The sequence below is a fragment of the Neoarius graeffei genome, chromosome 24 (genome assembly GCF_027579695.1).
Source record: "Neoarius graeffei isolate fNeoGra1 chromosome 24, fNeoGra1.pri, whole genome shotgun sequence".
Classification (NCBI taxonomy): domain Eukaryota; kingdom Metazoa; phylum Chordata; class Actinopteri; order Siluriformes; family Ariidae; genus Neoarius; species Neoarius graeffei.
This window is the reverse complement of record NC_083592.1, coordinates 8,182,964-8,206,343: the sequence shown is the minus strand read 5'-3', so window position 1 is coordinate 8,206,343 and position 23,380 is coordinate 8,182,964. Positions and strand designations below refer to the sequence as shown.

Sequence of the window (23,380 nt, the reverse complement as noted above, 5' to 3'; positions counted from 1 at the left end):
CTTGGATTCAGTGCAGTGTATACAACTGTGACAGATGAGGGATCAGAGACATTTACACTGAGAGGACAACAGGAGCTTTGGACACACTGAGTGTGTGATCTATAAAACACACAAAGACTAGCTTTTCACCTGATGGACATTTATTACACATGAATAATGAGACAAGTCTTTTCTTTAAGAAAGAAAGAAGTCGGTCTCAGTGATGTGAATGTAAAGCCACACTCATCCTCTCTACATGAAGAATGTAAAAAATAATGGAAATATTTCACAAAATCCATTTTCATAAATTAGTTAAAGGTTTCATGTTCACTTCCACATGGGTTGTGCTGAGACAAGTGTTGTTTTTTACAGAGGGTTGAAATACTGTAATCTGTCTCAGATATGTGTTTTCTAAGCAGTTTCTATCAGGAAAAATATCACAAATCTTCCATATGATCAATTTTCACAAACTAGTAAAAATGTTTCAGACGGTCAATTATTATACTTAGATTGTTTCTCTCTCTCTCTCTCTCTCTCTGTGTTTCAACAGAGACCTAAAATTGGGTTATTAATGTGTGTAGCGTGGTGTCAGCTTTTATTTTGAAATTCTGTAGAGTACAGAAGAACAGAGGAGCAGCCAGTATGAAGTCAAATCAAATCAAATCAAATCAAGTTTATTTGTACAGCGCTTTTAACAATAAACATTGTCGCAAAGCAGCTTTACAGAATTTGAGCGACTTAAACATGAGCTAATTTTATCCCTAATCTATCCCCAATGAGCAAGCCTGTGGTGACAGTGGCAAGGAAAAACTCCCTAAGACGACATGAGGAAGAAACCTCGAGAGGAACCAGACTCAAAAGGGAACCCATCCTCATTTGGGCAACAACAGACAGCCTGACTATAATATTAACAGTTTTAACAGGTATAACCCTCAACTGTCCTCATGGGGCCGTCCTTCACAGGAGTGGGGCGACAAAACCCCGACCAGACACAGGGCACCAGGATGGATCAAGCAGGTCCGAGGAGCAGAAGAGGCCAGCATCTCAATCCCAGGACCAACATGCAACCCAGAGGGACAGATGGGGGGGGGGGAGAGAAAGAAAACACGTTGTTAGATGAAGTATCGCACGAGTATGAACTTTATGGATTGTCTAAAGTTATAATGACTGAGAATCAGTCACCCTTCCTCTAGTATGTTACCGCCTATAGACAGGACTTTACTTAAAGGAATACGCCACCCCCAAGTGAAATTGAGTCAGTCCCTAGAGTTGGATGAGTGAGCCAAAGCGTTTTGTAGCCGACCCAGCCATTGCCCTGATCTAGAAACGTCCCGGTTAGCTTTAGCTTAGCGTAGTCGCTGTAATCCGGCGTATCCAGCTAGCATTGTCGTTGCAAAAGTGAATCAAATAACTCAAAATTTTTTATAATTATTTCTCATGACCTGTATATTCACATCGAGTACACATCAATGCAAATTAACACGAAGGGATTTACTAGACCAATTTATATCTGGAACTATTTTCGGCCACAGCACAGGCAAAGCACCGCTGCAGGCGCAAAGACACCACGCAGCACCACAACTTCCGTCAATACACCAGTGTTACCAGGGAAACCAGGGTTTTCAGGTGCTGCGCGGTGCTTTGCCCGAAAATAGTTCCAGATATAAATTGGTCTAGTAAATCCCTTCGTGTTAATTTGCATTGATGTGTACTCGATGTGAATATACAGGTCGTGAGAAATAAATATAAAAAATATTGAGTTATTTGATTCACTTTTGCAACGACAATGCTAGCTGGATACGCCGGATTACAGCGACTACGCTAAGCTAAAGCTAACCGGGACGTTTCCAGATCAGGACAATGGCTGGGTCGGCTACAGAACACTTTGGCTCACTCATCCAACTCTAGGGACTGACTCAATTTCACTTGGGGGTGGCATACTCCTTTAAGTTTAGACATGGAACTGTTTTTTTTTCTTTTTGTTTATTTTGCCTCTTTCCTGGGAAATGTTTGGACTATAACACGGAGCTCGGAAGTTCTGTTTATCTCCCGCTTTCTGTTCATCTTTCATCAGCAGGTGAGTTTAGTGTAATTCCTTCTCACTAAAAGATCCGCGGACACTAGTGGAAAGTTTTAACTGTTTACTGAACACATGCCGGCATCATTACACGTGTCGCAGCCCTAACAGGAACATGAACTACTTCCGCCATACAGCCTTTTTAATCAGACTGCCATGAGCCTATACTGCCACCTACAGGACATTTCTGAGATCACACTCCCATTTACTGCATTCAGGCTGGGTTGCACCAATGCGGTTGAATTTTTAAACTGGATTAAATCACAGTTTATTGACTAATTATGTTACACCAAACTTCAACCTAGTTTAAATCTAGTTTACATTAATCTCTGGTTAAATCTAAACCATGGATAATCTCAGGTTTAAATCACACTTAAACGTAGATTAAATTTAAATCTGTTGCACCAGTGATTTTAAACCCAGGATAAACCTGGGTTGCCAGTTTAAAATAAACCACTCCTGGAGGAGGTTTAAAGGACATGGGACATGAAACATAAATGCACGCTATATCAGTTTCTTTCCATTAAAAATATGAATTAATTGCATCAACAAGTACAAAATTATCTATTAAATTCAGCAAAATCGTTATATTCGTGATGATTATATGGCATTTCTGCTCGAGCTCCGATATGCATATTTTACAACCGGAAGGGCCGCGGTCACGTGATCATACTTCACAAAAACTTTCGGGTACAGCACAAGCGGGTAGATGAATATGGAGAAGTGTGAATCGTGATGATGACGAATGCGACAAAATAGTTTTTGTGTCTTGGATGACAAGAAAATTGTTTTGTTTTTAGAGTGTTTAACGTACATTGAACATCATGGTGTATTGCGACCTTCCAGTCAGTCAGACGCGCTGTTACTCCTGTTAGCAATGTAGCTAGGCTCAGCATGGCCAATGGTATTTTTTGGGGCTGTAGTTAGATGCGACCAAACTCTTCCACGTTTTTCCTGTTTACATAGGTTTATATGACCAGTGACATGAAACAAAGTTCAGTTACACAAATTGAAACATGGCGATTTTCTATGCTATGGAAAGTCCGCACTATAATGACAGGCGTACTAACACCTTCTGCGCGCTTCGACAGCGCATTGATACCTTCACTCGGAGTTGTACCATTATTTTTTAGATAGGGCGGACGGACAAGGGCATTCGCCCGCCTGGCCGTGCCCGACGAGGAGCGCTCTCGGCCGGCTTGGGAGGCAGACGGCAGCCCCTCCTGGAAGTGTGGTTTTACCATGGGCCTCATGCGGTAAGGATTAGTATTATAATTTTGGGTGTATCAATTATTGATTATCATAATTCTGACTCGTTTCGCCATTTTGAATGTTTTCATCTCGGACTCTGGAAGCACTGTATCTCAATCAATCTCGAAAAATATCAGCAAAAAAAAACTAGCTTGCAAAGGACTTTAGCTAGATCTATGATGAACTTTCAATGTCTCATCTCATTATCTCTAGCCGCTTTATCCTTCTACAGGGTCGCAGGCAAGCTGGAGCCTATCCCAGCTGACTACGGGCGAAAGGCGGGGTACACCCTGGACAAGTCGCCAGGTCATCACAGGGCTGACACATAGACACAGACAACCATTCACACTCACATTCACACCTACGGTCAATTTAGAGTCACCAGTTAACCTAGCCTGCATGTCTTTGGACTGTGGGGGAAACCGGAGCACCCGGAGGAAACCCACGCGGACACGGGGAGAACATGCAAACTCCGCACAGAAAGGCCCTCACCGGCCCCGGGGCTCGAACCCGGACCTTCTTGCTGTGAGGCGACAGCGCTAACCACTACACCACCGTGCCGCCAACTTTCAATGTATGATACAAAAATAATGCTTCTTTCAACAGATCATTAGCCTTTGAGCAGAATTGTTTTTAACTTACCAGGATGTGTTATCGAGCCGACCGCTTTCAGTTTCATGGGGATTGAATGAACTCTCACTCTCAGAATCATCTGACCCGTCAGAGTAAAGACAAGATCTATGTTCATGTGAATTTCCAGCTATCGGTTCGAATTTGTAGGGTCTGTGAAACATCGGGAATGTCACTGTCGATGGTGTCCATTTCGGTAACCTGTTTACATTAGATACCCAAGTGCTGGCTCCTTGAAAAGTTTTTGTGACGTCACGGGTCACGTGACCGCTTAACTAATTAACGAATCATTGTTTTACGTTGATGTATAAAAAAGTTGAATAATGTGATGATTTTCACATTTTTGACGCCCTGCAGTGATTTAGATGGCATTTCTTATGTCCTTTATACATAATTATACCCAGAAAAAAATCCATGTCCCATATCCTTTAAGTTAGAGGTTTTCAGTGTTACTGACAACATGGCTGCATATATTCGCTTGTTGGAATTAGAAGAAAGAGTTCCACGCAGGAATATTCGAGATAGGCTTAACCCTATGCTATTTTATAGCAACAATGAGTTTTTCCAGCGGTACAGATTCACAAAAGAATCTGTAATTTACCTCAATGGGAAAGTTGGACCAGCTATCAAGCACAGAAGTGACAGGAACGCTGCTGTGCCGCCACTTCTCCAGCTCTTGGTTGCTTTGCGCTTTTATGCCACAGGTTGCTTTCAAATGGTTGATGGGGATCTATTTGGAGTTCACAAGTCCACAGTTTGCAGAATTGTCAACAGGGCGTCAAAGGCTATTGCAAGCTTGAGAGATCAGTTCGTTCGTTTTGAGCAAAGTAGGGAGATAACAGCTGGATTCTACAAAAAAGCAGGATTTCCTGGGGTAATTGGCACTATTGACTGCACACATATTTTAATATTTAACCCAGGTGGTGAGAATGGGGAACTTTTCCGCAATCGCAAGGGCTACTTCTCTATCAATGTGCAAGTTGTGTGCGATAACCAGGCCCAGATTACAAACATTGTTGCAAGATGGCCAGGATCCACACATGACAGTCGGATTTTTGAGAACAGCCATCTCTGTGCATTTCTGGAAGGAGGGCAGATAGGTGGATATCTAGTGGGAGACAGTGGCTATGCATGTCACTCATACCTGATGACTCCACTCTTGAACCCTGAAACTCAAGCTGAAAGGAACTACAACAACTCTCATGTTCAAACAAGAGCAGTTGTTGAGAGAGCGTTCGGGATGTGGAAGCGAAGATTTCCATGTTTGAGATTGGGACTACGCACCAAACTAGACACTACCCTAACAGTAATAGTAGCAGTGGCTGTGCTTTACAACTTTGGGAAGAGAGTCAGAGACGAGCTGCCAGAGGAGAATGAGGACCCACAAGAGAATGAGGATGTTGAGGATGTGCAAGCAGGCCTACAAAATGCTGCAAATATCAATGGAAATGCTGTGAGGAGAACACTGATTGAAAACCACTTTGCAGTCTAATCAAGGTAAATCAGTAATTCCAGAGCTATGATTTAAATTTGTTATGACCCAACTAATATACAAAATATTTTTTGTCATCCATACAGGGAGGAACCCTGATGGGACTTTTTATTTACACAATGTAACAATTTAAATACACATGAAACATTTAAAGCATATGCAATGAAAAAACAATAAACTTATTAAAACAAAAATGTGATTACATCATTTCATTCAACAGAGCCCTGAGGGAAGCCTCGGGTGGCTGGCTTATCTCCAGTTTTTGCTTTTGAAGTGTTAAAACTTCCTTTTTAAGTAAAAGTATTTCTTTGAAAAGCTTTGCATTTTCAATGTCCAGAAGACACCGCTCTTTCTCAAGTTCTATAATTTCACACACATGCAAACTCCACACCTTTCGGCAAAATTCGCCGTTTTGGTCCCAAAATAGGTCACTTGTGTGAATCGTGTAGATCCGAAGAGTTTTTTTGGGGGGGGGGTAGGCAGGCTACAACGCTAATGTTGCCAAACATTTCACTTACAAGGTTACAGCCAATCAAGATAAACAGTTACTAACACGCTTCTTTTCCATTGGAGTTCTGATCAGCTGGTGCACAACCCACTGCTGGTTGCCAGTCCTCGCTTACGAATATTCCACAGATTCAGACCGCAAAGTCACCTTTTTATAGAGAGATCTGGCAACCTCATCTCGCGACTGAATCTGAATACCAATGGAACAGTTTCCAGCGCGCTCGGGGGTGAATAACCATGGGCGGATCTACCGGGGTGGCATATGCCACTCTAAAAGAAAGCCTTGCCACCCCTGCTGCTACCCCAGTTGGCAGCGACGAATTCAAAGAAAAATTACGGCCAATTTGACATTTACGTGCGCGAATTTCCAATGTCCGACTGCGGCAAATGCAGCACGAGATAACGCCAGAGATTGGTTGTTTTGGAAAATTGAGAGGCGCGAAGCGAGGGAGCCAGGAGTCGCGAGGAAAGGAGACACGGGAGGAAAGGGGTAAAAGCTGATTAACTATCTATCAAAAAATGAAATTATAATGAATGAACAGTGCTAGCATAGTTGCGATGCTGATTTTGAGAGGATAAAAATCAGGTTGGAGAAGGTTATTTAGCTAACTATACATGTAAGGCAAAAAAAAAGTGTGTTTCCGGTAACCCGACCGATCGAGAATTTCCGCGTCGAAATTGCCGACCGTAAAGTTTTTATTACAAATTTCCCTTGATATTTTAGTGTAAGCGGCGTTAGTTTGTCATAATTTTTTGTTTCAACGCATTCAAGTTGTGAAAGAAATGATAAAAAGTAAAATGTTTTGCCACTTCTATCAGCCCTCCTGGCTGTAATGCAAATTGCTTCCTCTTCAGTATACAAGTGCACTTCCATGGCAGGGAAAAACACTACATTTTGCCGCCTATGTAGTCCCCTATTTATACAAATAGGAGTCATTCAGGATTCAGCCATGTTTTTACTCCGTGTTTTTGCTCGACCCAAGTTCTACAGTAGGCTAGGCGAGGCCGTCTGCTTTTAATGGAAGTAGCCTAGCCTAGGACGTTAAACCATATTTTCACGTTATTTCTTGATAAAGTGTTTTCACATTATCACATGAAAATATCATGAAATTACGTGATATGTTATTACATGATAAATATATTGTAAAAACGTGATAACTCTGTTAACAATATCTTTTCACGTAATTACTTGAGTCTAAGCCAATTTTTTTTTTTGAGTGTGGCAGCAATACGCTTCCGCAGATCATAACTCGAACTCTTGCGATATTTTTTTTATTCGTTTAAAGATTTAAAACACTTATTTTATTATGATGTGTGGTATAAAGGATTCTGTGCCAAAATACTATTTTGTAAGATGTTTACTTGTGTTAATTTTTTCGAACAAAATAAAACAAATTAAGAAAAAAAATTTCCTACCTACCGACCTTATTTTAGTATTTCATGTTACCTGAAACACACTTTTTTTTTTTGGCCTAATGTTAGCTAGGTCTGACATTAGTTTTGTGTAAAGTCGGCCACAAAAGTTAATATTGATTCACCGTCTGTCAAGGAAAACATTGCTATTGGCTGAAGCTTATGATTCAAATATTGAGGATCTTAAACATGAGTTACATCAGACGAGGAGAGTACTAGACAGAAAAAAGGGGGAACAGGAGAGTCCTACCACTCTCATGGAGTTCACTGTTTTTGGACCCATACCAAGATGATGATGATGTTTTTTTTTGAGTTGTTCAGGTTGTGTAAAATAGCGGTTGTCTTGCCTGTGAGCAGTGCATCCTGTGAACGAAGTTTTTCATCTCTCAGGCTCATAAAGACTTATTTGCGGTCGACTATGACAGAAAAGAGACTATCAAGTTTGGCTGTACTCAGCATTGAATCAAAGCGCACAAAAGCATTAGATCTTGATAAATTTGTGAAGCGTTTTGCTGAGCAACATGGAAATCGCCGCATTCAGCTGTTGTAGGCATGACAAGTTCATGTTCTGCTCACTGGTGAGCCTTTACAAAGCGTGAGGAAAAAAAACTATAAAATGTGACACTGGTGTAAATGGTTTAAATCATGCTGAACTTGAAACAGTGTTGTTATTGTTGTTTTTTAGTGTCTGTTCTTTTGCATATACAGTATAAAACTGTCCAGAAACGGTATAGACCTCATCTGAGAATGTGTGTTCTTCGTGAACAATAAAGGCATGAGATTAAGTTTATCTGTATGAGTTTGTAAATGGCAGTCTGTGCCCTTTTGTAGTGTGTACATACTATTTGTCGTCAAACTGTGATTAAATTCAGTATATATACATGTCTGTAATACGTTGCCACCCCTCAAAAATTCCTGCCCCCCTCTTGCCACCCCATAAATATTTTTCTAGATCTGCCCCTGATTTCACATAGGAGATGTCTTTAAGAAAATTGACAGACAGGGATTGGCCAGGTGTGTCCTCTGGGGTAGGTCTGTTAGATAGCACAGGCAGTAATATATACCTTTTTGTAAATAGCCCACTGTGTTGTACACAGGGGTGAAAATTAACTTCACAAAATATCAAACTTTACCGGCCACTGACAAATAAATGGTACAATTTACCGGCCACTCAACAGTAACTTATTAAGACATGTTTATGGAAAGTTATTTTGTACTGTATTAAATTCAAGATGTCACTGGTTGCAATTTTTTTTGTAACGTAGACTACGAAATGTACTTTTGCGCGCGTGCCGTGTCCCCGTGCATCCTTCTCACCTTTTTCACCCCTGACCAGTTTGCATGCCTGGTTAAAACATTGCTCATTTTTAATAAATCCTTTGATTGGAGTTTCTGTGTGTGGGTGTCTTTTTTTTTTTTTGAGACATAAGTGCATGGAGATTGTTGAATTGGCATGGAATAATCCCATCTTTCCCTTTCTGTAGGCCGGTGGCGAACTAATTGTATTTGGAATTGTGCAACAGATTCTGAAGAATTAACAAAAGCTGTTAGTGACTGGGGAAAGAACTAATTTACCACTGCTAATATATTGTACTTTATCTTTTTTTTCTTTTGGAAGACGTAGACTTCCGAGCTGCCCTGGTCCTGTTACCAATACTCTTCAAAGAGAAACTGGACAATTACATTTCGCTGACTGATGTAAGTGAATGCTTCTACCACAGTGATTTCATTGACGCAAGGAATTTATTTGGTGAGCAGTATTGTAGCCTGCTATTTTGTGTGTGTGTATGTGACTTTATAGTGTAGTGTAAATTAGCTGGTAATGTGATGTAAAACATTGTAATGTGTAGTGTACCTTTTCTTTATTTCTGTATTTCTTTACCAATTTCGGTGTTGTCTTTTGCCTGTCTTTTAGGGAGAACCAGCGACGCCCTACCCCACCGTCCAAGTGGCTGGGTCATACACCTGGACTCAGGTTTTCACAGAGAAACGCGTTCCAGTGACCATAAAGGTGGATGGCTCCACTTTCTGCAGTGCCGTTGGTGTGGAGGATGGAGTTCTGTCAGCTTTCTGCATGTATTTTGTTTTCTCTCTTCAGTACCCTAGCCACAACAGAAACACACTCATATTTCTGCAACAACACATCTTGAAAGTAACCGACCCTGCTGATAAGGCCTTGCCAACAGCTGCTCTGAGGGCCATTAATTTACTGGCTTGAGTATGCCTCGCCCCTTTTCTTGTCCAAAGTGCTCCCGGAGAGCCTTTACTTTAGTCAAACTGATTCATCACTTCGGATTAATTCATTCGCATGAGGCTGATTTTTCTATTTGCTGCTGCCTTGATGATTGTCAATGTACATTTACAAAATATGAGTCTTACAGGAGGCACATATACAGAAAACATAAAAAGTGGGTTGTGGCCCCTCAAGAATTGACTGTGGAGGACGAGGAGGTTGAAGAAAACGCATATGAAAACAATTTGGTAGAGTTTGATGAGCCAAGCCATGCAGATATCAACACTCTTACAGAAAGCATACAGAAAATGTTGATGACCCATTCCTTGAAATGGAGAGAGAAACATGTTCTTCCTCAGTTAGTTCAGCAAGACATTACTGATGACGTGGCTGTTATTTTGAGTAACTTCAAAGAACAGTATGACACTCTTATTACTCAACATTTGGAACAAAAAGGATTTAGTTTATCCGACTGTCCTGAATTTGCAGAACTTTTTCAGTCTCCTGATCTGTTTAGTGAGGCTGCTAATGTGGTTCACTCTAAACATTTGTTTACAGAGTACTGTAAATCAAATCTGGACCTGACTGAATCTGTGCAGTATATTCTGAGAGATTCTCTTGGGTCAAAAGTTGGAACATGTTCATATGTCCCCATAATTGACGTTTTGAAAAAATACTGTAGTCATAATGATATTTGGGAACATATACAGTTTCAAAATAACCAGTTGGTGAATAAGGATGTCTTAACTGACTATAGAGATGGTTTACTATTTAAGGAGCACCCATTTTTCAAAATTCATTCCGATGCCCTACGCTTACACTTTTATCAGGATGAATTTGAGGTCGTTAATCCTCTGGGTGCTAAACGTGGTAAATACAAACTTTCTGCTGTATATTACACCATTGGCAACCTTCATGGAAAATAGCGCTCCCATGTCAAACATATACATCTTGCCGTTATTTAAAGATTCTTTACGGAAAAGCGTTGATTTGGAGACCATTTTTAAACCACTTCTTAGGGATTTAACAACACTGTCGTCAGAAGGATTTACCATTCTTGTAAATGGTCAGGAGCACTTGATGCATGCTGCAGTAGCCACTATATCAGGAGACAACTTATCAGCACACATGGTTGGTGGTTTCCGTATGACTTTTAACTCTGGGCGCATCTGCAGGTATTGCATGGCCACGTCATCAAGTAAAAATGATTATTTTAGTGAAAAGGACTTTACTCTTCAAACTTCAGATGTTCACAAGTACCATCTTGAGTCTATTAAGGAAAACCCAAGTAACTGTGCACTGTATGGGGTGCAAAGAAGTTGTCCGTTTGACTCCCTAGATTACTTTGACGTCACAACTTGTTTACCACCTGACATCATGCATGATGTGCGAGAGGGTGTTATACCATTAGTATTATGTCTTGTCATTTGCCAGGCTCATCAAGCAAAACACGTTACCATACATGAGTTAAATGATGCACTGAAACACATGTCAATAGGCCAAAATGATTGTTTGAACAGACCAGTAGCAGTTTCAGACAGGATGCTTGGTTATTCTGGTCTATCAGCCTAGCGCATGTTGATGTGGCAATATTAGCCCACTCCAAAGGCACTACACACACACACATGCACGCACACACACACCACACACACACACATGCACGCACACACACACCACACACACATAAATGCAGACACACATGCAGACATACAGATACACGCACACACACACCTTTTATCGGCCCACCTTTTTGGCAGGGAGCCAGGAGTGGGAGTCTGCATTAACAGCTCCTCACAGGCACATCATGGCTGACTGTACACGCACACAGGCGCACATATATACACACACACACACTGATACACACACATACAGTACGTGAGAAGACACACTTACACACACACACACACACACACACCACAGATACTGCACAGACTGCACTCCATCCTGAGGTCCATACCAGGTCTGATGGTCCATACCAGTCGCCTGAGCCCTTTTTGGGACATGGTGCAGTCAGCCTACGAAAACCTAAATATCTCAGCCTCTGAAGCACATAAAAACATGAAATGAATTGCATTTAAAAGCCAGGACCCTCATCTCGCATTAGAACTTGATCATCCATGTTTTTCGGAGAAAACTGTTTTCTTTAAAATGTCTCAATAAACTTGTGAGTTCATTGTTCCACTGATACTAGCAAACTGACAAGGGCCAGAGGCACCAAGGTAGCCCCAAATAATGACGCTCCTGCCACCATACTTAAAAGTGGAGATGTGGTTTTGGTGAAGGTGTGGTTCTTCAGCTTTCCTCCAAACATGACATTGTGCGTTCCCCTAAACAATTCAACTTTGGATTCAACTTTGGTCTACATAGTATGTAGCAGTAATTCTGTGAAGCATATAAATGCTTTTTTGCAACCCTCAAAGGTGCAGCAATATTTTTTTGGCAGAAACCCCATAATTTCTCTTTGGCAGAATGAACCCCATTCTTGTTTGTTTTTGTCAGTATTGTAGATATGTCAACAGAGATTGTGGCATGTTGCAGTGATTTCTGTAAGCCTTCAGCTGACCCTCTTGAATTGTTTTAACCTCATTGAGGGTTTAGTGCTGTGTCTTTGGAGTCAGTTTTGCAGGGCAATCACCACTTGGGACAGAGGCAACACTGCTGAGCTGTCTCTATTTATAGACACAATCGATAGGCATGCATTTCTGACCGTCAAGATTGTTAGAGGTGGTTTTGTCACCTTTTGGAGCTTTATACAAATCAGTAACTCTTGATCATAGGTCTTGAGAAAAATATTTTGAGCGAGGCATGGTGCACATCAGACAATGGCTTTCCATGAATTCTTAATTGGTGTGTGTTTTCCACTGGCCAGGGTAGCATTAAGTGACACCTGAGCAATTGAAATTGAAATCTGCCCATTGTGTAATATTCTTGTTCGTCTGTGCTTCTAATTAACTTTTGAGGAATCCTTAGCCAAGGGTGTACTTACTTTTGCCTCACTGCCATGTGAATGTTAACACTTTATGGCTGATAAAGGCATGATAAAATGTAATTATTTTGGTAGTATTAGTTAAAGCAGACAGTGTTTGATCATTCATGTGATTCTGGTGAAGATTAGATCATAATTTATGACCAAATTAAGTTAAAATGTGAGAAATTTGAAAGGGTGTACAAACTTTTTCCTCCGACTGTACTTTTCTTTCTTTTTTAAAATTAAAATTAAAGCCTGTGTTAACCACGTTCTCAAGAGTCAGTGTTATGTTTCAGCTTTTAAAATATTGGCACGCAAAACATGTATTTAGAGTTGTTAGCAGTTGAAGTAAAAGTATTTGTTATTGCTGTTTGTGTAAAGAACTGTACTATGGGCTGACTGTAATAGGCCCACACAATACCTGAAAGGGTAAAATAAGGGACCCATAATGAGCCCATAATGAGCCCGCATGGGACAACTCCGTGTGGGACCCAGATGGGAGAAACCTGGGTTGCCCAAGTAGGTTTTAGCTAGGGCCCATATGAAACCCACTTTTAGCCCAACTGGGCTTGCCCACATGGGGCCACCACATAACCCTTGGCCAAAACCGACTGGAGCCCAGCTGGGCAGCCCATATTCAACCCATGTGGGACCCACATGGTTGTGTTGGCAAGGAAATGTTTAAACTGAGAAAATGTATCATTTAAAGAGAAAAATTAGGTGATTTTAAATTTCATGACAACAACACATCTCAAAAAGTTGGGACAAGGCCATGCTTACCACTGTGAAACATCCCCTTTTCTCTTTACAACAGTCTGTAAACATCTGGGGACTGAGGAGACAAGTTGCTCAAGTTTAAGGATAGGAATGTTAACCCATTCTTGTCTAATGTAGGATTCTAGTTGCTCAACTGTCTTAGGTCTTTTTTGTCGTATCTTCCATTTTATGATGCGCCAAATGTTTTCTGTGGGTGAAAGATCTGGACTGCAGGCTGGCCAGTTCAGTACCCGGACCCTTGTTCTACGCAGCCATGATTCTGTAATTGATGCAGTATGTGGTTTGGCCTTGTCATGTTGGAAAATGCAAGGTCTTCCCTGAAAGAGACGTCATCTGGATGGGAGCATATGTTGCTCTAGAACCTGGATATACCTTTCAGCATTGATGGTGTCTTTCCAGATGTGTAAGCTGCCCATGCCACACACACTAATGCAACCCCATACCATCAGAGATGCAGGCTTCTGAACTGAGCGCTGATAACAACTTGGGTCGTCCTTCTCCTCTTTAGTCCGAATGACACGGCGTCCCTGATTTCCATAAAGAACTTCAAATTTTGATTCGTCTGACCACAGAACAGTTTTCCACTTTGCCACAGTCCATTTTAAATGAGCCTTGGCCCAGAGAAGACGTCTGCGCTTCTGGATCGCTGCTTCTCCCCCCCCCCACCTACCTCCTGGGACAGAACAGCCCCCAGCCCTCTGTCCGATGCATCCGTCTGCAAAATAAAGGGGAGCGAAAAGTCAGGGGAGTGTAACAGTGGCCCCCCACACAGTGCAGCCTTTACCTTAGAGAAAGCCTGCTGGCATTGCTCTGTCCACTGGACTGGATCTGGTGCTCCCTTTTTAGTGAGATCAGTCAGCAGGCTGGTGACGTCCAAATAATTAGGTATAAACCTACGATAGTAGCCAGCCCCAGGAACTGTCTCACCCCCTTTTTGGTCTTGGGCAGGGATGGGCAACTGGCGGCCTGCCTCCTTACTCAGTGCGGCCCGTAGATCATTTATTAATGATCAGGAAAAAAAATTAACCGCGGCCTTTTTTTTTTTTACAGTTGTAATTACACTGTTGACCGCTAGAGGGCGCTTCCTTTAGCTCGCGGTGCTAAAGGAAGCCACGTCATTACGTCGCTGTATACGTCAGTTACGTCGTTGTATACGTCATTGCGTCGCTGTATACGTCAGTTACGTCGCTACGTTTGCATAAACTTGGCGCGAATTTTAAAGTGGGAAAATGTCTTGTTTGGTTTTCATGAAAAGGAGTATGTGGGCTCTCAATATTATTTGATTAATCTTTTGTTATTTTTATGCAAATACTACATTCATAAATGTAAATTTCAAATCAAAAAAACTAACTTCACTGAATTTGGTATAGATGTGAAACATTATAGATCTGCAATTTCTACCAGCGCTAATGAAAAGGCTGTTAGAACGGAAACTATTTTTGTATTGTATAACGTCTTTTTATGATTACTCTTTTATCTGTATAGGCTTTTTATTTTTTTTTATATATCCCCTGGTGTAATTATAACAATACTGTTTTATTTTCTTGTACCCTTTGTATAATGTGTGTTTGATTCAAAATAAATAAATAAATAAAAATAATAATTAAAAAAAACCTTGGTGTGAATGTCGAAGCAAAAACAACACGGAAGAAGCAGCAGCAACAACAACAATAATAATAACGGATGACTTCGCGTTTGTACAGCTGCTGCTTCTCGTCGCTTAAAAATGGCGGTCTTTCGAGGTCTTGTTATTGTTGTTGGTCTTAACAACTCCCCCCCCCCCCCCCCCCCCCCCTTGCTGACGTAAGCGGTTCTTTCCTCTGGCCCAGCAGAGAGTTGGTGCTAGCCTGGAACCGGTTTTTCTGGCCCCAGAGCCAGTTCTTTGTCAGTGGAAACAGAAAACCCGGTTCCAAACTAAGCACTGGCCCCGAACCAGCCCTGGAACTGCTTTGGTGGAAAAGGGGCAACAGAGGTTTCGCAGGGCTCCTCCGACAGAGTGGGGTAAACTGCCCTATACTGCACTGTCTCATACATCATATTAACTGTGAGATGTAGGCCTGAGTTTGACATGGCAGGACAAAAATATTTTTTTAACATGCCATGCATTTTATCTCTCCAGGAAGCCCTCTGCGCAAAGACACTGAACTTTAGCCATGTTATGGATTTAGTGACCAAAGTAACAAATCTCATCAGAGGGGGGAACAGGTCCCTTTGTCACAGGAGGTTCATTGCCTTTTGGGATGAATTGGACGCCGCGTATGGGGATTTACAAATGCATGCTGAGATCAGATGGATGAGTCGAGGAAAGTGTCTGGAGCGTTTTTTTGTGCTGCGCTCTGAACTACCAGTGTTCTTGGAGAACAGTATTAGTGGTGATACAAGCACCTACTGCAGAAAACTCAAAGACACACAGTTTATTTGCGACATGGCCTTTCTGACAGACATCACCTCGCATCTCAACCATCTTAACACACACTTGCAGGGGAGAGACCAAACTGTTTGCGATCTGTATGCACACATAACCGCATTCCAGCCTAAACTCGACCTGTTCATAGAAGGATTTTCTTCCCATCGTCCAAATTTGGCACACTTTCCCACTTGTGAGGAGATGCGAAAAGATAACCCCAGGTGCGAGAAACTTCTTCAGAAGTATAGGGCCGACATCGAAAAATTGCAGGAGCAGTTTAACAATTGTTTACAAGATTTTCATGTGATGAAACCACGAATTGCGCTATTCACAGACCCCGTCTCTGCTGCTGTCAGCGAGCAACCATCAGAACTGCAGCTCAAACTCCGTGAGTTGCAGTCAGATCCGTATTTTCAAGCAAAGCGCAACGAGAGGGGAATTTCATTTTGGAGACTGCTACCAGAGGCACGTTTTCCACTCCTCAGAGATTTTGCTCTGTCAATGGGCCAGCATGTTTGGGAGCACTTACATTTGTGAGAGCAGCTTTTCAACAATGAAGCACATTAAGTCAAAAGAAAGGAACAGATTCACGGATGATACTCTTTTTCATTTGATGCGGATTGGATGCACAAAGATTGACATTGATATCCAGTCTATTGTGCGCTAGCAGGCAAAACCACAAGTATCTCATTAAGTTGCACTTAATGTTGGGCCGCTGTTTTTTTAGTTTTGTGCCTCATTGAATGTGAGCCCTTTGCACTTTGTTTCTTTTAAAACAAACTTGTGTTTGTTGTTTAACAAGACGAGCATTATGTTAAAAATGCATTTCAGTGTGGAAAATATTAAATAAATGTATGTTGGTTCAATAAACATACAGACATAAGAATATACAAATATTTTGTTCTTATTTAAAATTCTTTTGTAACTTCTCTCATATCTGATTAGTTGAAGTGCGCGGTCATGTGGCCCTCTGATGGTGGTGATGAAAAATTGTGGCCCTCTTTATCATGCAAGTTGCCCATCCCTGGTCTTGGGCCTCGGGCAGGCCGCTTTTCTTAATTTGGGGACACACTTGCCCATTGCCCAAGTGGAAACCCAGATACTGTACTTCCATCTGTCCAATCGCACACTTCTTCGGGTTGGCTGTGAGACCCGCTCGCCTCAGCGACCTAAGGACGGCCCTTAGGTGTTCCACGTGCCGCGGCCAATCATTACTATAAATAATAATGTCGTCCAAGTAGGCGGCCGCGTAGGTGGCATGGGGGCGAAGGACCCTATCCATAAGCCGCTGGAACGTAGCGGGCGCCCCAAACAGCCCAAAAGGAAGTGTGATGAACTGGTGTAAGCCAAACGGTGTGGAAAAGGCCGTTTTCTCTCGGGATAGCGGAGTCAAGGGGATCTGCCAATATCCCTTTGTTAAATCCAGTGTCAAATTAAAACGAGCTGTGCCTAGTCGATCGAGCAACTCGTCAATATGAGGTATTGGGTACACGTCAAACTTAGACACCGCGTTGACCTTCCTATAGTCCACACAGAACCGGACCGACCCATCGGCCTTGGGAACCAAGACCATCAGGCTGCTCCAGTCACTGTGGGATTCCTAGACGATGCCCATTTCAAGCATGGCCTCGAGCTCTTCCTGAACCAACATTTTTTTTGTGTCCGGGCAGTCTGTAAGGGTGGCTGCGGACTACTACCCCCGGGAGTATCTCAATGTGGTGCTCTATGAGATGGGTGCGGCTGGGCAGTGGTGAGAACACATCAGAAAATTCTGTTTGCAACTGGGCGACCTCCGTGAGCTGGGTCGGGGAGAGGTGGTCTCCATGGGCGGTGGGCGATGTCAATTTCCCTTTTTGAACCTCTGGCCCCAGCTCCACCTTCTCCGGAACCACCAACACCAACGCCACGGGGACCTCCTTGTTCCAAAGTTTTAGTAGGTTGAGGTGGTATATCTGTAACGCCCCACCCCTGTCCATTCGCCTCACCTCATAGTCGACATCCTTGACTCGCTGTGTGACCTCAAAGGGTCCTTGCCACCTGGTGATCAATTTGGAGCTCGACGTGGGCAACAACACGAGTACTTTATCTCCTGGTGTGAATTCCCTAAGGCGCGTGCCCCTGTCGTACAGACAGACTTAACGTTCTTGGGCCTGCCGCAAATTCTCCAGGGTTAGGTGCGTAAGTGTGTGGAGTTTGGCACGCAGGTCAATAACGTATTGAATTTCATTTTTACTGGTTGAAGGTCCCTCCTCCCAATTTTCCCATAGCACATCCAGAATGCCACGCGGCTTACGCCCATATAGTAATTCGAATGGGGAGGACCCCATGGAGGCTTGTGGGACCTGTCACACTGCAAATAACAGGGGCTCGAGCCATTTATCCCAGTTGCATGCATCCTCACTTACGAATTTTCTAACTATGTTTTTGAGGGTGCGATTAAACTGTTCGACTAAGCCATCCATTTGTGGGTGATAAACACTGGTGCGGATAGGCTTAATTCCCAGTAACCCATACAGTTCACGCAGTGTATGTGACATAAATGTAGTGCCTTGATCAGTCAGAATCTCTTTGGGGATTCCGACTCAAGAGATGATGCGGAAGAGTGCTTCTGCAATACTACGTGCTGAGATATTGCGAAGAGGTGCTGCTTCCGGATATCGCGTTGCATAGTCTACCAGAACTAAAATAAAGCGATATCCTCATGTTGACCGATCTAATGGCCTGACGAGATCCATCCCAATTCTTTCGAACGGGGTCTCGATTAATGGTAGAGGGCACAAAGGCGCTTTTGGAATGGCCGCAGGATTTACTAACTGGCATTTGCGGCACGCCGTACACCACCTACGGACATCTCTGCGAATTCCTGGCCAAAAGAATCAGGCCATTATTTGGGCTAGTGTCTTGGCCTGCCCTAAGTGTCCAGCCATGGGATTAAAGTGAGTCGCCTGGAATATAAATTCCCGGTGGCTCTTTGGGATTAAAAGTTGGGTTATTTGTTCCTTAGTCTGAGTGTCCTGCGTCACTCAGTATAATCTATCCTTAATAATGGAAAAATAGGGGAAGGATGGGGTGGCGTTTGACTGGAGTGTTTGACCATCAGTTACTCTCACTTGGTCAAACGCATGCCGCAGAGTCTCATCTCGCGACTGCTCTAAAGCCTAGGTCACAACCAGCTGTATGTGCTCCTACGGCCGGTCTACGTGCAAAAAACGCAAGAAACGCACGGAGGGCGCGCGTGTGACGTTGTGATTTTCGAGCCATAGACTGGCCACAGACCGGCCGCAGAGGTTCTTTGTCATGTCAAACAAACTCTACAGGCGCTTACTTTTTTTCAGGTTGCAAGACAAACTCACGGCCAACGTGCGTCTTTCTCCAAGAACAAAAAAAACGCAGCGATTTGGGAAACGCCAAAAATCACATGGCCAAAAAATCGTATGTCTGGTTGTGACCTAGGCTTAACGGGAAATCCACAAGGGAATCCCCGAGAGAGGGAGGAGGAGGCTGCTGCTCCTCACTGTGATGCAGTGATGACATAGACAGCTCTGTGACAGCTGCTTCTGCCAATGCCACTCCGGGACCTCCCCCTGCTGAACTATGGCAGGCCCCACTCTTCACTAAGTGCATCATTAATTCCCGAAATCCTGGCCAATCAGTCCCCAAAATTATCGAGTAGGTAAGGCGAGGATTAACCGTCGCCTGTACTCTAAATTTCTCCCCTCGAAACAGAATGTGGACCGACACTAAAGGGTAGTTGTGAACATCCCCGTGCACACACAATACCTTCACCAACTGTGCTCTTCCCAATGCCTCGTCTTGCACCAGGCTTTGGTGGATTGAGATCTGATTACAGCCGGAGTCCACCAAAGCCTGATTTGTATCCCCTTGGATACTCACCGGTATGCGATACGCTCCGGGCTGATCGAGGGCGGTCTCCAGCATGTCGGGGATCCAGACCACCGCGCCCACCTCCATTGCTGAGCACTGATGCTGGAGGTGCCCCAGTTCCCCGCAGCGCCAGCATACCGGCCCAGGCTCTCTCTCTGCACCAGTGTTCCGGAGATCACTCACCTGAGGAGGGGAAGACACAGACAAAGAAGTAGGAAACGGTAGGACACCACGGGCGCGGCGGGCCGGCTGGGTTGGAGCCGGCCCCCGCCTCCGCGGTGGGGGAATGGGGTGAGGGCAAGGAACAGAAGGGGGGAGAGAGAGAGAGGAGAGGGGAGAAGGGGAGACACGCTGTCCTGCTGTCGGAACGGCCGCCATATGGTCCTCCGCCAGCTTGATGGCCTGATCCAGCGACACTGGGCGATGGCACTGGACCCACTCTGCGGTTCCTTCCGGACGAATTGCTCCAGCACCACCAGATCGATGATTCCCTCGGTGTCACAGTTGTCGGCCCTCAGCCCCCGCTGGTAGATGTCCTGGAGTTGCAGGCCAAACGCGAACGGCCGGTCGACCTCCTCTAGGCGCAGTGCGCGGAAGCGCTGCTGCTGCTGCTCCGGGGTGCGACCCATGCGCTGGAGGACGGCCCTGCGGAGGTCCGCGTAGACCAGCCGGCTGTTGGTGGGGAGCTGTAGCGCGGCCAGCTGCACCTCGCCCATTAGCAGGGGGAGGAGGCGCGCTGCGCGCTGTTCCACCGGCCAACCCCACGCCTCGGCTGCCTGCTTGAAAAGAGCGAGGAAGCCCTCGGGGTCATCCTGTGGACCCATCTTCATTAGGGTGAGGTGGGGAGGGTCCGCGGCGGTGGTGATCGGGGCCCCTGCCGACGCAAGCAGGTGCCGGAACACCTGGCGATCTTCCTGTTGTGCCAGCACCAGGGCTTCGAAGCGTTGTTCTTGCTCCTTCCGGAGGGTGATCAGCGCCTGGTGCTGGCTCTGTTGGGCCATGGCGAGGGCATGGACCAGGTCCTGAAAGGGGGAGGACTCCATGTGGCCGTTCCCTTCTGCACTTTTCCCGGGTTTCGGCACCATTGTTGTATTGGACCAGGTGGGTGGAGCACAGAAGCACGGCAGGCCAGAACTGAGTTCTCAATGAACTATTTATTTTAGACAATATGTGGGACTTTTCAGCTCATTCACTCATTTCCCAGCCACGCATACACACACCAGTGTTCTGGTTGGGGAGAGCTCCCTTTCTCTGCTCTCCTCTCCTTTTAAAGGGCACGGTCACTGGGGAAGACACACAAACACAGGTTAATCCCCATCAGGTGCAATGATTCCACCACTTACCTTCCCTGACTCCGCCCTCCATTCACAGACCGACGCTTGGCCACGCCCCCGCTGCCACACTCTATATTACTTCTCCAGTTTCCAAAATGCATTATTTTTGTTTTAGTTAACTTAAGGATAATTTGTTTCCATCAAACCATAATTTTAATTTATTAATTTCTGTCATGACGTCTTGTATTTAGTTTTTGTAAATCGATACCAGAGCAAAACAGATTTCTTGCATGAGCAAATAAAACGGTTTTTAATACTTTTGATACCTGGCATAAATCATTAATATAAAAAATAAACAATTTAAGTCCCAGCACTGACCCCTGGGGGACACCACAAATAATGTCCAAACATTCTGAACAATAACCCCCAGCTGCACAAATTGTTTTCTGTCTGTTAGATAACTCCTTGCCCATTGTAAAACCGTACCCCTGATGCCATACCATTCTAGTTTATTGAGTAAAATATCATGACTTATTGTATCAAATGCTTTTTAAGTCCACAAATACTCCAAATACATGCTGTTTCTTATCTATAGGACTTATTTCCTCAACCGAATCTATTAGTGCCAGTGAAGTTGATCTGTTTGCCCTGAATCCATACTGATTGTTTGTGAGTAGTTTGTGTTTATCGGTGAATTTATCCAGATGGCTACTGAAAAGCTTTTCAAGAATTTTGGAGAATTGTGGAAGTAAAGAGACAGGTCTGTAATTTGTGAAGTGGTGTGTGTTTCCAGATTTATACAGAGGTATAACTTTTGCTATTTTCATTTTGTTTGGGAATGTACCGGTCCTGAATGATAAGTTACAGATGTAAGTTAACGGTTTTGAAAACCCAACCGAACTATACTGACCTCCACAGATGCAACACTTCACTCTTTCCCCAGACCTGCATATTCATGTTTCCTTCCACATCTAGCACATTGCTGTTTACCAGGAGACAGTGGGGCTCGTCCACAGGGGCAGGTGGAGCACAAACCTGATTCACAGCTCCACACATTTTGCTGTCACCAAAGACTTTTTTAATGTTATTTGACAGATACAGTGCCCTCCACAATTATTGGCACCCCTTTTAAAGATGAGTAAAAAGGGTTAGAAAAGGATGAACCTTTTGGTGAAGTCGCTTCATCTCACACTGCAAACATGAGAAAAACCCAACCTTTAATTTAAATAAACTTATTCAGAGAAAAAGAAATTATTGGCACCCTTGAAATATATACCATATATTATCATATATTACTATTCCAGCAATAACCAAGTGTCTGGGATAGTGAACAGGACCATCTGTGCTGAGTACAGACTAGATGTCCTCAAGTCCCAATGGGACATACCACCAAAAGTGATTGAGAAGAACAGAGCTAAGATCTTGTGGGGCTTCAAATTCCAGACTGACAAGCAGGTGCTAATGAACCAGACACAGTGGTGGTAGACAAGGAGCAGAAGAGTATAATTGTGATAGATGTGGCAAGTAACATCAGGCAGAAGGAGTACGAGAAGGTCGAGAAGTACCAGGGACTGAAAGAACAACTGGAACAGATGTACAATAGAAGGTAAAGTCCAAAGTGGTCCCGGTGGTGATGGGAGCGTTAGGGGCTGTGACCCCCAAACTGGGAGAGAGAGGGGCTCCAGCAGATTCCAGATAGAATATCTGAGGACTCTGTCCAGAAGCGTGCAGTCTGAGGAACAGCTAAGATTCTGTGCAGATCCCTCAAACTCCCTGGACTCTGGTAGAGGACCAGAGCTTGAAGAAGACACACACCACCCCACCGACCAGGGGAGTGAGAGGAACATTTTTTGTTTCAATATTAAAAATTGACTTATTGTGTAATTGACATTTCACAGTATCACAAACCCTCTAGTTAGTCAAGGTTGGTTTAGATAAAAGAGGGGAGCTGAGTTTTAAATGTATAGCAGATTACCTCCTGCAATATTACAGATGAGGTTTACAGAATAATTTAATACTTTACTTTTAGCCAAAAATAGACGCAATTCAAACTTCAACTTGATTAGTTCACATTACAAAAAGCCTAATGTTACATGAAAAGCCAACTTCGTCCTCAGAGACTGATAAGCGTTACGCTGTCAGAGCGCGTGCATGAAATAATCTTGTATGTTTTCTGCCACGACAAAGAATCACATCTCAGAATTTGCTGAAATATCATAGTAGCTCTGGTTAGAGCTGCTAATGATGTTACTGTTCTAAACTTAATTAACATTAATTCCCAGTGATAACTTCTGACCTTTGACCTTATCTGTTTGACTGGATATCTGACTAGATGTAAGAAACTAAATATAATAAATCTGTATTTAAACGGCATTTTGGTCTCATTTCTTTATATAAAAACATAAGTATTGTCCCACAATCTGTTTATGGATGTTTTTCACAGGTATTGTTGCTCATTTCTGTTTTTAAATATACTGTAGAGAGTTT

The 23,380-nt window shown here is 43.5% G+C and overlaps 1 protein-coding gene across 1 annotated transcript; it reads left to right on the top strand.

Moving 5' to 3' along the window:
* The first annotated feature begins 1,591 nt into the window (after positions 1–1,591).
* LOC132872868 (uncharacterized) lies at positions 1,592–12,784 on the top strand. The gene is made up of 3 exons (XM_060907980.1): positions 1,592–2,056; positions 8,968–9,047; positions 9,265–12,784. Exon 3 carries the CDS (start codon positions 9,570–9,572, stop codon positions 10,506–10,508), a length of 939 nt encoding a protein of 312 aa, XP_060763963.1. The 5' UTR covers positions 1,592–2,056; positions 8,968–9,047; positions 9,265–9,569; the 3' UTR covers positions 10,509–12,784.
* The last annotated feature ends 10,596 nt before the right edge of the window (positions 12,785–23,380 follow it).

What these genes read in the sequence shown, in the direction of transcription:
- LOC132872868 (XM_060907980.1), top strand. Translation starts at nt 9,570, where the DNA reads ATGCCTCGCCCCTTTTCTTGTCCAAAGTGCTCCCGGAGAGCCTTTACT.